General features: G+C 41.8%; 1 protein-coding gene across 2 annotated transcripts in view; it reads left to right on the top strand.

Annotated features, from left to right (window-relative positions):
• The first annotated feature begins 8,918 nt into the window (after positions 1-8,918).
• CELF2 (CUGBP, Elav-like family member 2) overlaps positions 8,919-12,612 on the top strand; it is a 131,783-nt gene continuing 128,089 nt past the window's right edge. Inside the window, exon 1 of one of the 2 annotated variants that reach the window (XM_009868873.1) lies at positions 8,919-9,109. In XM_009868873.1, coding sequence (XP_009867175.1) covers positions 8,932-9,109 — 178 coding nt within the window. In that variant the 5' untranslated portion in view covers positions 8,919-8,931. The remainder of the gene's footprint in view (positions 9,110-12,612) is intronic. The other variant, XM_009868874.1, reaches the window with a different exon arrangement.

Here is a 12,612-nt window from a genome sequence, read left to right as displayed (position 1 = left end):
TTTTAAAAAAAAAGAGTCAGCTGAGGGGGGTTTTGCTGTAACGATGCTCAACTTGTTAAAATTACAATTGCATCACACTTTGGACAACAATCTCGTCTTATATTCAGATTTGTAAAAGGAGGGAGCATGGGTGAGCTGGATAGGATATTTTGTTTTAAGTAAGAAAATTGAATGTCACAGCTTGCTTTAATTGTCTGTTTGAGATCTCACATAAATAAGCGCAGCTTGCCGAAATTGGCTGTGCCCTTAATGTGAGCAGCGCTGTGTTCCTCCATTCCCTTTTTAAGGAAGATATTTAGGTAAAGCAGCCATGTCAAGCACGACCTGTTGGCCTCCCTTTCCTTGGACATACGCTTTTGGGCCCTGTGGAGATAGCTCCCTGCGCTTTGTGGAGCTCAGCTGGGAGCACGACCAAGCATGTGTGTACACGCCTGGGTGCCAGTCTTGAAATACGTCAGATGTAAATGACTTCTTGCGATAATCAGTTGGCTTTAGCACACGGCAATGGCTGTGTTTCAAGTCAAATGTTTGGAGGACACTTTTCCCATGCTCTCCATCCCCCCAACTCCAGGAGACAGTTTGCTGTGAACTAGGTCCTTGTAAACCTCCTAAGATAACTGCCAGCCTAGACTTGAAAGTTGCTGAAATAGTCGTGTCATTAATTAGCAAGTAAAAAGAAAATAATTTTTCTGAAGCCTTCATTACTGCCTTTGAAGTTTTTTTAGGGGCAAAGGAAAAAGGGAATTGAGTAACAAGTTTGTAAATTTGGAGCAGTAACTGTTTGGAATGTGGAGAGAGAGACTGAGGTTGTTGACAAGAAAACAGATGTTCCTACGTGTCCTGAATTATAAAAGCCTGGTACTATTCTAATTCAGTTGTTGACATGTCACAAATATATAAGCATTTCGGTGTAATCAAATACTTTTCTTTTTTTTAATACTGATAAATGTTTCCTGCCACACAGAAAGAAGTATGCTTCATTGCAAATATATGTAATCAGTAAAGCAAAGCATTAATAATCTACACCATTAACACTGAGCAGTCAGCTACCTCAGACTCAAACTTCATGTGAAAAACTATATCAGTCAGGGTTCCAAAACTGTAATATAGTTGTGCAAGTGCATGAGTGCTGCCTCACGTTGCTGTCCAGCTTGCAGTAACGCAGAGAGAACAGAACTCCTTTGCAATTTGAGTCCATTTAAGACATAGTACAGATATTTGCAAAAAAAAGAGCGGCCTCTGCCCCAAAGAGATTACAAAGGAAAAAGCTAGTGAGGAGCTCAACGAGCATGGAACAGTAAGTCGCACATAATTGCTCACGAGCATCGTATATGTGATCTGCTAGGGTTCTCTTTGTGCCGTAATGGAGATTAGTTTGGAGATGGAAGAATTATAAATTAGAAGCCTTTGTTAATGTAATCTGTCCGGGTCAAACCAGATGCGCAGATGCCTATCTGAGAGTTGGGCAGCAGAAGACAGGTATTTAAAATTCACCACTCAGGTTTTTACCGCACAAATCTTAACTCTTGAGGTACTTTTCTTCTGCTGTGTGGAGTTAGAAATGCACCCACCTTACACCTGAGGAAGGCAGACCCAATCTTCTTTGATGGTTTAAGGTACAGAACATATTCTGCCCAGAAAGCAAAAATCACTTACTGGTTGGTTGCTTAAGCTGAACTTTATGTTGCAGAACATTATTGCTTGGCAGACCTCATCTAGCCTTGAACTAATTAGTTCCCAAAGCCTACAGGAAAGCCTGGAAGTTAATATGTAGCCTCTTAGTTTAGAACTTTGAGCACTTATTTTAGCCATTCTTATCATGTATCCCTAGAAATTTGTCATCCTCATCCATACTTGAACAAGAAGGGAAACAAACTCAAGACAACAAGGGGCAGGTTGGGGTGGGCTTGGTTTACTTCAGCTGTTAAAGGGCAGGTGTTTGTCACTGGCTGTTGAGCTTCTACTAATTGCGGTTTAGTTTGCCAGTGTAGGCAAATCCTTAAAGATACTCAAAATAGACCTTTATAACTTCCATCAGCATAAACAAAAACATGCCACCCAGTTCAGACCTCTGCAGATGGTGTGTTTAATTGTTCGCTTCCACTACTGGATGAATTAGCAATGATATTTAATTGGTTTCCAAACTAGAGGACTTAAAATAAAAACACCTCTTCCTCTCCCTGTTTACCTTCACTTCTGCACTCATTCATTCTCTCGTTTACATATATTTTAACTTGTATGAATTACTCCGCTTGTGTCTTTATACAGCACATACACATCATTAAGCACTACTATTCCAAAAATAATTTGTGTGACAAAACATACATCCATACACCAGCAGTAACAATTGAAAGAAAAACTGGAGAAACACTGGACATTACTTTTTTAAAAAAATATATATTTGAATGTGAGGGGGGTTTGGGGGCTGTGATGTTGCAGACGTACAAAACTTTTGCAGAGTTACCGTTGATTGACTCTGCAGTTCTAGGAAGCGTTACCAAAAGCAGGACTTGAAAACAAGATAATTCGGCGGTTTTAAACCTTGAAAACCCAGCCTTACATCAAACTGGTTTGTGATGGGGCTGGTGCAGCACCACTGAGGCTGAGCCCCTGAAGAGGTGAGTGTTCAGCAGCGAGCACGGCGGAGCTTGCAGCCAGGTAGGGACAGACTTGGCTTTGGTGAGCACAACTCTGAGGAAGTCAAAAAGCCTCAGCACAAAGGAGTGTACGTGCTCCAGTGTGCACGGTGGCTGAAAAGATAACTGTATTTTAACCTAGCTCTTATTACGATTTCCTTTTGCATCCTTGATTTCTTCCTGTGATACTAATGGGGGAACTGCATCCATACCTCTAAAAAATAACGTGTTTTATCTCAGGAGTGCTCAGCTCCCTTCTGCTGTTTCTCTGGTGTGTATTTTTTTCAGTACTTCTCGCAGTCTTTTCATATGCAGTCTGACCTACCTGCTTGAAAAGCAACTTTCCTCTGCTGCTCCTTCTCCCAGCCCAAATCTGTTCCCCATCTAAACATTTTTCAAGGTAGGAAAAGCTTTTTTCCCCCAGATTTTCAAATCTTTTTTCCTCTGTGACTGAATGCTACCTCCGTACCTTACCTAAAATTTGCACCTGAGGCATGGAAGTGATCACATGTACTAAATTTAGAATTAGTCAGAAAACAAGTGTCCCCTATAGTAAGAATAGTTTGCCACAGTTTGTACGATCTAATAAAAAGAATGAGTTAGCAAAGCTGAGCTGCAGCTAATCACTGGTTTCGCCAGAAAAAAAAATGATTGTGAATTTTAAATTATCAGGGCAGTAAAAAGAACTCCATTGTCTTAAGAAACAGTGTTTTCACTGGTGATTTCTGCCAGCATGGACCCAACACAAGAAAAAAAAAAATCTTTGCATTTACCCTTCAGTGCTTACACGAGCACTTGAGTATTGTTAACTACTGAGAAGAATAAAATCTGAGCGTTGGATATCAGGTATTAGAAGCCACCAGTATTGTTCGTGTGGCTACATGCATGTGTGTGAGTACAAATGCGGTTGCTCTCTGCTGGATGGATGAAGAATTGCTCAGCCCTTTGTTAAAGGCTTTGTGGGTCCGTAAGATGGAGTAAAGGAGAATGTTTTGCGAGCTCAGAGTTTCGGTATCCTTCCTCCTGCGACTGCAGTTGGCCTTCAAGCGTAGCGGAGTGGCAGCTTTGCAGGTCTTACAGCTGTGCAGTTGTTGGCCCCACCGACAGGTGTAGAGAAGTCTGGAGAAAATGATTTTGTAGACATTACTGCATGCATAGGACCCAACGTCCTGCCGTACGCTGCTTTGTTCATTGGGCACGATGTCAGGTTCATTTAGCAACTGCTGTTGCAGTTATGTGTTGCTTAATAACAATTATTAATATCATTAGCGTTTAATAGTTCTGCCAAAAACTATACAAGACACTGCAGCAGGAGCCGTTAATGATTTTTGAAACGTCGTCTTTCCTTTGAGCTGCTTTTGAGCAACTGCTCTGTGAAAATGCTGTTGGACTAGAAAGCTCATAGAGATGACTTCCCCCCCCCCCAAAACACAGAACCCTGGTCATTTACAGCTTAAAAATATGGAACAGCTTCCTTTTTTGTGTGTCAGAGGTTCTGGCCCTTATTCTGCTGGCCCAAATCCAATTTAGGTAATTGCATTCTACGTCTATAAATCGCAACCCCCTGCAGTTTTCAATTGGGTAGGGTAATGTTTTACCCTTCCTTGCTAAAACTGTTGGGCGATAATGCTCCACGTCATTAAACAGCTGCCGTCTGTCACCTTACGATGAGGTCATTCCTCTCTAAACAATGAGTTTATAAAGCCCTTTTGGGCCCTTCCAGATAAAATTTGCTCGTAAACCTGCAGTTAGGATCTTCCGAGTGTGGTAAGGTGATGCTTGTGCGTCTCTCTCGATGGCAGTTGGCGTCCTTCAAACGGGTGTTGTCCCTTTTGTCAGCTCCTGTGATAGCCTGGCAGTGACTCCGCAGCTCAGCCGGAACGATTTGTTGCTGTAAAACTCTGATACCTGTAAATGCCTCTGCGCTGGAGTGGATTTACACTTGGAACTGGTTTGTTATCATGTTCTTGTTGTTACACAGGCTCTTAGAGGTAGTTTGACGTTCTTCTACAGATGTCTTATACCATAAAACGTGTAAAAGGCAAATCCCCAGCAAAATGGTAAAACCACTAAAATGAGGAGGGCGGGGGGAGAGGTTGAGACATGAGTTAACCAAAATGGAGCAGTGCAAAGAGTTCTGGGCAGGGTTAAAAACAGTTCAAAGTTGGAAACCCGCTTGGTGCCTGTTAACAGCTGTTTTTCAGCACCTGGCTTGACACCTAGTTCGTTAATGGAAATGAGTGTGGATTAATGCCAAAGCTCTTAAAAGTGATGAATTTCGGAGAGTCCCTTTTGATCTGGACTTCGTTTCTGAAGTCTGCCTCACTCTCCTTGGCGGTCAGTTAGCTTTTAGCAGTCTTGCTGTAATTACGGATATGAATGGGAGAGACAGAGAAGGCGTCTACTCGGTTATTCCGGTGCTCCTGCTTAAGCAGCAACGATATTAAAACAATCTCTAGCTCCTCAAAGAGTGGCCCTGTCAACTTGCTGAAGTGATGGAATGGTAGTTAGGTTATTAGAAGGAAAATTGGCACAAATTGAGAGAGAGGATGCTCTGACAGCAACCACAAGCAGCCCACAACTCAGTGGCTTAATCTCTGCCCTCAGGCTGCTCTCTACGCTACGGATGACACCTTGTCAGTGAAGATGATGTGCTGGGTCACCCCTGAGTCCAGTGGGCTAAATTGGCCACGGAGGGAAGGATTGCTGTAGTGTAGAAACAGCAAGCCACACAATCTCATCTTTTTTTTTTTTTTCCTCCTTTTTTTAAAAATTGTGTGTCATCATTTGGGTACTGACAGTAATTGTCAAGGGACCGCATTCTCATTAGTATCCCCTAGACACAGCTATCTCTGTATACTCCTGCTTTCAAGAAATAGTCCTAAGCTTTCTCACGGATGCTTTGCTTCCTCTTGGAAAGTTTCACATGTGATTTCTCTTTTGCCTTGTTGTTTCTTGGGTACAGCAGGACGGGAAGATGGAGAAGGAGAGAGCCACTTCCTCCGAGGCCATTGTGTTGGCAAGGAGAAGAAACAAAAGCCCCTGCAGCTCTCGGCGACTGAGTAGTCTTAGTGCAGAGCGGTAATGTCCATTGGGTGAAGATGAAGGCTGCGAGAAGACAGGGAAACTTGTCTTTAGCAGAGATTATTTGCAAGGGAACAAGAATATTTGGCTGGATTTTGTATTGACCCAACTGGACTTTCAGGCCGATGTGTGCTGTATAGTTGTGTTTCTCAGTGGAACCTTCAAGCACACAGCAGGGATGAGATGCACAGAATCTATAAAGTTGGTCGTGTTTTTATTATTCTCCCTTGTTATCCTTCTGTTGTTTTGTTTTATTTACTTGTTCAGTTTGTCTGCACTGGCTGTAGTCCCAGGACTACTGCTGGAGCTGGGTGAGGATGGTGCAGCAAGTGCCGTTAGTGCCACAGAGCCCATGTGCTCCTCAAAATTGCAACAGTGAGAGCAGGATCCCTCCTCTGAGGTAGAATTTAGTCCAGAGAAGTTTGAATGACTTACCCAAGTTAATTCAGGTAATGAGTGACAAAACCTGTCCCCAGGAGCTTTGCATCACAGCATACGGCAGCCTATGCCTGGAGTCAGAGCCTTCAATCATCTTTTCCCAGTAAAGCATTTTAGGAATATAATCAATGCAATTTGGCTTTAGTTCCACCGAAGTTAAGAAAGGGCTTAAGAGTTCTGTGGAATTGGAAGAGATCTTGTTCTGTGCCTAAACCTTTAGCTCAAAGCAGGAACTTGATGCTAATGGGGTCATTAACTTGAGAAAACACATTGAGTTGTTTGGTTTTGTGGTTTCCTAAAAATCGCCTTGTTAGCAGTGAAAATTGTGGGTCTTCTGGTGATAAAGGTGGTTTGGTAAAGTAAAAAGCAAAGGAATAAACTTGTTATTCTTTATTAAATATGACCTTTGCTGTAATTTTGGGCTGAAGTAGCAATTGTGCATGGATTTCTTAAAGAAGGGATCCCACAGAGAGAATAGATGAAGGGCGTAATTTCAAAATGAACTCATTTTTTAATGTAAACAATGTAGAGAATAAAAGAAGCAAAAAGTAAAGCTTGTTTCTGAAAAAAAGATATTTGAGTGAGTCCAGGGCAAAGCTGGAGGCTGCACAGCTAAGCGTCTCTCTTCTTTTTGTCTTTGCAGGTCCGAAATAACGTGTAAATGTTTTCCTTAGTGTTTTTAACCTATGGATCAGGAACTCTTCAACCTCCCTACTAGGGAGGTTGTTTAACAAATTGGATTTTGCATAAAGGAATAGAGATTGGAAAGAAATAACGTACTGATTTTCTAGAGGTGTGTCATGTAGGTGCTTACTGCTCCGTTCAAATCCAGAAATTTCTTCCCATGGAATATCATTGAAGAGAGTCAGTCAGGGTTTTTCTGTTTCTTGGAGATTTTTGGTTCTTTGGTTGGTTGGTTTGGTTTGGCTTAAGTGTTACATGTATGGAAAATGCAGTTTCTAAGGCCTGGAGGAATTGTGATTTCTCCACATGTGCTCATAATGTGTAGAACATCTTCAAAACGAAGAGCGTGTGTAAGACAAGCAGATATTTGTGCGTGAAACACAATATAAAAGGTTGGACCAAACCTTTCAGTCTTATACTCAGGCAAGACTCCCGCTAGAATCAGGAGGAATTTTGTCTGATAAATGAGTGTGATAAATCCTGTTGCCTGCCGATCCGTGTTGAAGACATTTTACACGTGATGACCAAACTTCTTGTTGTGTTTAAAATGTGTCTTTAATATAACTTTCTCCTTCCTGCCGTAAGCAGGGAAAGTGCTAAAGTTAATATAAGCATATTAATGTGTTCAGGTGAATTAATCTTTCAAGGAGATGAAACACATGGAGCTAAATAATTTGTCTTTGCACAGGTTGTAGCTGTGAGACAAGGGAATTACACAAGGTTGTTTTTTTCTTGCCATTCTTAGATTATTATTTTTTTCACCATGTAAACCGTGATTTTTATCTGTTTGTGCAGATTTTGAGCTCTTCCAAGTCCTCCTGTGGGCATTCTCTCCTGAACAAGCATCAAACAGAGAAATTGTGATTAAAGCCAAGTTTTTTGAAAGTGGCTCTGGAATACCTGAATTCTGTGATGATTAACATTCGACATTGCTGAACATGGGCCATTTCCCTCATTTTCCCCGTGGAAAGATTGGGGGGATGCTCTAAAAGTCACGTCTCATTAATGCTCTTTCTTGAAACTGAAACATCAAAAAAATTATCATCACTTAGGGAATCTCTAGTTGAAATAACTGCCTTTGATTATCAGTACTTTTTTGTATTTTTGCTTTTGTTCAGTATTTACACTGATTTGGTTTTCCTGTAAAAGTACAACTCTTCCTGAACTACAGTATGTCGTTTGTCTCACAGAGCAGGTTGCTTTTTGATACTAAGTTCTTTTCCCCTGCAAAAATGTGTGGTTGTTTTGAATTTGGATGTGCATCTGGAGATCAGATAGGTAACAATTTAGAGGATATGAAAAAAATTCAGAAATTTATTGTCCTTTTGCAAGGAGAAAAACTTTTCAAAGGGGCATTTTAATTCTCCCAGCAAAGCAAGCTATTTTGCCACTGCCTTTTTTTTTTTGAACTGTGATTTTTTATTTTTTTTTCACGCCAGGGTGCAATAAACAATGTGCTTTAAACTGGAACTCTGCAGACTGCTTTTCCTTTTTAAAGAGCGTAGGCAACTGCTCGGCGGCAACTAGCCACATAGCTGGAGTGTTTTCCATTCTAGGCAATATCATACTAATTTGATGCACACATGGATGCTTCACACAATCTGCAAATTCATCGCTGGCATCTTGCATTAGTCATCTGACAGATTGCCAAGTGTTTCATATTCCTTTCATGTGACTTTATTACAAAACACACGCACACACGCACTGCCTTGTTTCTGCCAGTAGCCACTTCAGTGAGAATTCACTGCAGTTCTGTTTACAACAGCCATGGAGAGAAATCTGCACTTATTTGCAACTATGCTCTGCTTTAAAATGCAAAAGTCCTGGTTTGCGTTGCGCCGCTCTCTTCTTATATAATGACATTAAGCAGCAGCCTGCAGAGAAAACCAGACTCAATGAAAAATGTAATCGCATTGTTTTGCTGTTCACGATACTTATGCTATTAATTAAATACCGATTTTTTTTTTCTACTTTGTGCCAATTGACATCATCTTCTGCATCTAGCACACATGAAAACTGCGTAGCCTCCTGACTTGCCTTCTCTTTTTAATCTCCTTTTCCACTTTCTAGTAACGGCACAGCTAACAAGATGAATGGAGCTTTGGATCATTCAGACCAACCAGACCCAGATGCCATTAAGATGTTCGTTGGACAGATTCCCCGTTCGTGGTCAGAAAAAGAGTTAAAAGAACTTTTTGAGCCTTATGGAGCTGTCTACCAGATTAATGTTCTCCGAGACAGAAGTCAAAACCCTCCCCAAAGTAAAGGTACGGTAGTTGTGCTCTCTTTGCTCTCAATTTGTTTGGTTTTTTCTGATGATCTTGCTTGCCTTCAGGATTTCCAAAGAGGTTTGCATCGGGGCTCTCTGTTCTGAAGCATGTGTTGAGGTGTGCAGCAGTCCTAAGAGGGGAAGACTCCTGAATACTTATCGATTACTGTCTTCCTCCTCTTCTTAAATTGCAGTTTAAATATCTGTTATCTGAAAGCGTGTGTTCCAACTGTGCAGAAATAACAAAAGATTGCCGTCCTTGTTTAAATTATTATTGGCAAGAAACATGGAAAGCTGAGCGGTCACTTTCCTGGGATTAGCTCATGAAAAATATAATTTTCCGCTTCCTTTTGTTTCCTCTCTTTGCACCCCAGGTGGGAATAATTTTAAAGATACAAAAGAGGAGAAATTATAGCAGTGGGCTCTTGCTACGTCATTGCTCCAGAGGCAAGAAAAATTACAGAATAGAGTCGCCCTGCCCTTTTTCCAAAATCTGATTTCTTTTCTGTAGACATGTTGATGGATTGATTTTTGGCACTGGTTTTTTTCTAAAACGAAGCATTTGTTTTTCTTCTTGCATTTTTTGCATACACATGTAAAGTATTTGTCCTTAACTATATTGCTTTCTTTCACTGTACATCTATGCATATTTAGGCACATGAGAATTCTGTGTCTTATAGCAATGTAGGTATAACATGTGCTTACATGTAGAATGAAAGTGAATATTTTGTTTCACCAAATTTCTCCCTAAATAGCTGTATACTTTCCTTTACACTTCAGGTTTGGTACATGAAAGTGTTGCTAGCACTATAAATAATTAGTGCAGCTCAGAGGCGTAGATGTGCGCCTGGCTGTAAGGTTACTAGAGAGTTATTCATTCTTACTGCACTCCTGCCACTGCTTCTAAAAACCTTTAAAGTGCACATGCTACAGAGAGTATCATAAAGTGATTTTGTGGGCTAGCAGCTAACTAATGGTGCAAAACAGCCCTCGCTGGAGATTTCCAGTTCAGTGGGAGGTGACTGCCAGGGCGTGAGGCACACAGCCCAACTTTGGGTGCTCCTGTGCTTTTGTGCAAAGCACTGCCAAGGCTCAGCGTTTCCTTCTTGCCCTGCTACAAGGCAGAGGATCCTCTCAGTGGCCTCTTCTTTGCTGCCCCGACTTAAGCCGTGTTGTGCTTTGATTGTTATTAGTTCGTTTTGTGTTGCTTGCATCTATCACTTCTGGTTAGAAGACTTGGTGCTTTGGTGTCACAGCAATATCAGGAAGGGGGTTCATCTCACCGTACTTTGCTGCTGACCAAGTCCCTGTGCTAGATTGTTCCTCCTTGAGTAGAGTTGGGGGCTGAGAGAGTTGGGGTTGTTCAGCCTGGAGAAGAGAAGGCTCTGGGGAAACCTTACAGCGACCTTCCAGTACTTAAAGGGGCCACAGGAAAGCTGGGGAGGGACTCATTATCAGGGAGTGTAGGGATAGCACAAAGGATAACAGTTTCAAACTGAAAGAGAGTTTTAGATCAGATATTGGGAAGAAATTTTCTGTGAGGGGGATGACACACTCTAATAGGTTGCCCGGGGAAGTTATGGAAGCTCCCTCCCTGGAAGTGTTCAAGGCCAGGTTGGACGAGGCATTATGCAACTTGGTCTAGTGGGAGATGTCCTTGCCCATGGCATCTGGGCTGGAACTAGATGATCTTTAAAATCCTTCCAATCCATTCTATGATTCCTTTCAGAAGCAAAAGGTATTTTTGGTGGAGTGTTTCAATGTAGTTCTGCTTCCATCTCCCTCGATTCCCCAGGACTGATGTATTGTAGCATGTAGCCCCCTGCTATGTTAGCACAGAGCCCTCACCAAGTGCCTTTTTCTTGTAATGCTGGATAGAAGACAGCATTAAGAGGTCAAGCAACTGGATTTTCTGCAGTCCAGGCTGCTATGGATGAGCAAACTCCTGCTTAGTTGAAACCACTAAAATGCTGAACTTTGAGACTCGTCCATTTAGAAGGAGCTGATTCCCAGGCCACAGAAATGCCTTCCCACTAAGCAGTAAATGAAGTGAGAATGATATTGTGGTTAGACAGAAGCAAACCATTGATTCTCGTTTCTGTAGTGTTTTCCGTTATACTGTACCTGTCTGTTAGGCAGCTGGAAGGTGTAAGGATTAAGCACAGGTCATGCAAATCATTGTAGACTAATTATGAAGGCTTGTAGTCCCCATAGTCAATATTCTTTTTGCAGAGTGGTTGGGTTTGGGGTTTCCTTTGCTTGGACTCTTTTCAGCCATGCAGAGATGATGCTCTTCTGTCACTTCAGGCATTATATGTTTTGATGAGTAAATGAAATTAATCCTCAAGAAAGACAGAGTAACCTTCAAACTTACATTTCCCTGAAAAAAGGAGCAAGCTCCTCTGATGGCCAGCTTTTCCTTCAGAAGCTTTGGAGGAGCCCTGCTGGCTCTACTGTATCTCCTCCTGGCTAAGTCTGCCAGCAAGGTTGCTCGATACAGAAACCTCTTGAGTTTGTTGTGAATATCGCTTGACTATTAATGATTTCTGTGTAAGAAAATGTGAAAAATGTTAGAAACAAAAAAAAATTGCCATGAAAAATATCTGATAGTCTTGTCGTTGTGATGCATGATAAATACTTCCCTTATCCTATCTAATTGGCATTTAGTAACAAAACTAATTCTTAACTTCATGTTCAGAGGTGGGTGAGCACTGAGACAAACCAAACATTTTTATTTGAGCTGGGCAGATTGGGCTAGTGCCAGGCATTTCTCAGGTGCTGCCTCTCTGCGTCACCTCTAGCTTCACAGAACAGCGTGTCAAGAGGACCTTGTGGTTGGGTGATGCTGGAAAAAGTCCATGTTTTTCTTTTCATTGCATAGTCATGGCTGTGTGTCGTGCAGGACATTCACAGGCTAGCATCGCCCAGGAATTTTCTCAGAATATTCTGCAAGCGAGAAATTGCAACGGCAAAAATACAAGTTAGTGTTACTACACCATGCGGTGCATGTGTGTGTGTGTGTGTGTGACACTTTGTTTTCATTCTCTGAAGAAAAGCATTTTGATTTTCGAAAGACTTCTCTCTTACCAGACAAGAGCTATGTATTTCTGTTAGCTTGGCCAAAGGGGCTTCTCCAATTTGGACAGAATTTTTCTCTGATGAACTGTTTACGAAACTGCAATCTGAGTCTCTCCCGATTCTGTCAAAAATAACCATAGGCTGCTTCGCTCTCTCCTGCTGTTATTAAGACTGTCTTTCATACCCTCCAACGACAGACGGCCTAGTTCGTATCTTTCCTTCTTTTTCGTATTGCTTGCCAGCTCTGTAAAGCTGATGCTGGAGGAGGAAGACAGGTAGAAAGCCAAGTTTTACTCATTTCAGAAAACTAGAGGAAAGCCATCGCACTCCCATGGGTATATTGCTGCTAGGGCAAATGTTGAAGCTTGGCTGTATTAATTGGAAATGGCAGGGATGCCTGCCTTTCCGTGGGGGGTGGGTGGA

The sequence above is a fragment of the Apaloderma vittatum genome, unplaced genomic scaffold (genome assembly GCF_000703405.1).
Source record: "Apaloderma vittatum isolate BGI_N311 unplaced genomic scaffold, ASM70340v1 scaffold15714, whole genome shotgun sequence".
NCBI classification, from domain to species: Eukaryota; Metazoa; Chordata; class Aves; order Trogoniformes; family Trogonidae; genus Apaloderma; species Apaloderma vittatum.
The sequence above is the reverse complement of the archived record's forward strand: the minus strand, read 5'-3'. Positions and strand labels throughout refer to the sequence as shown.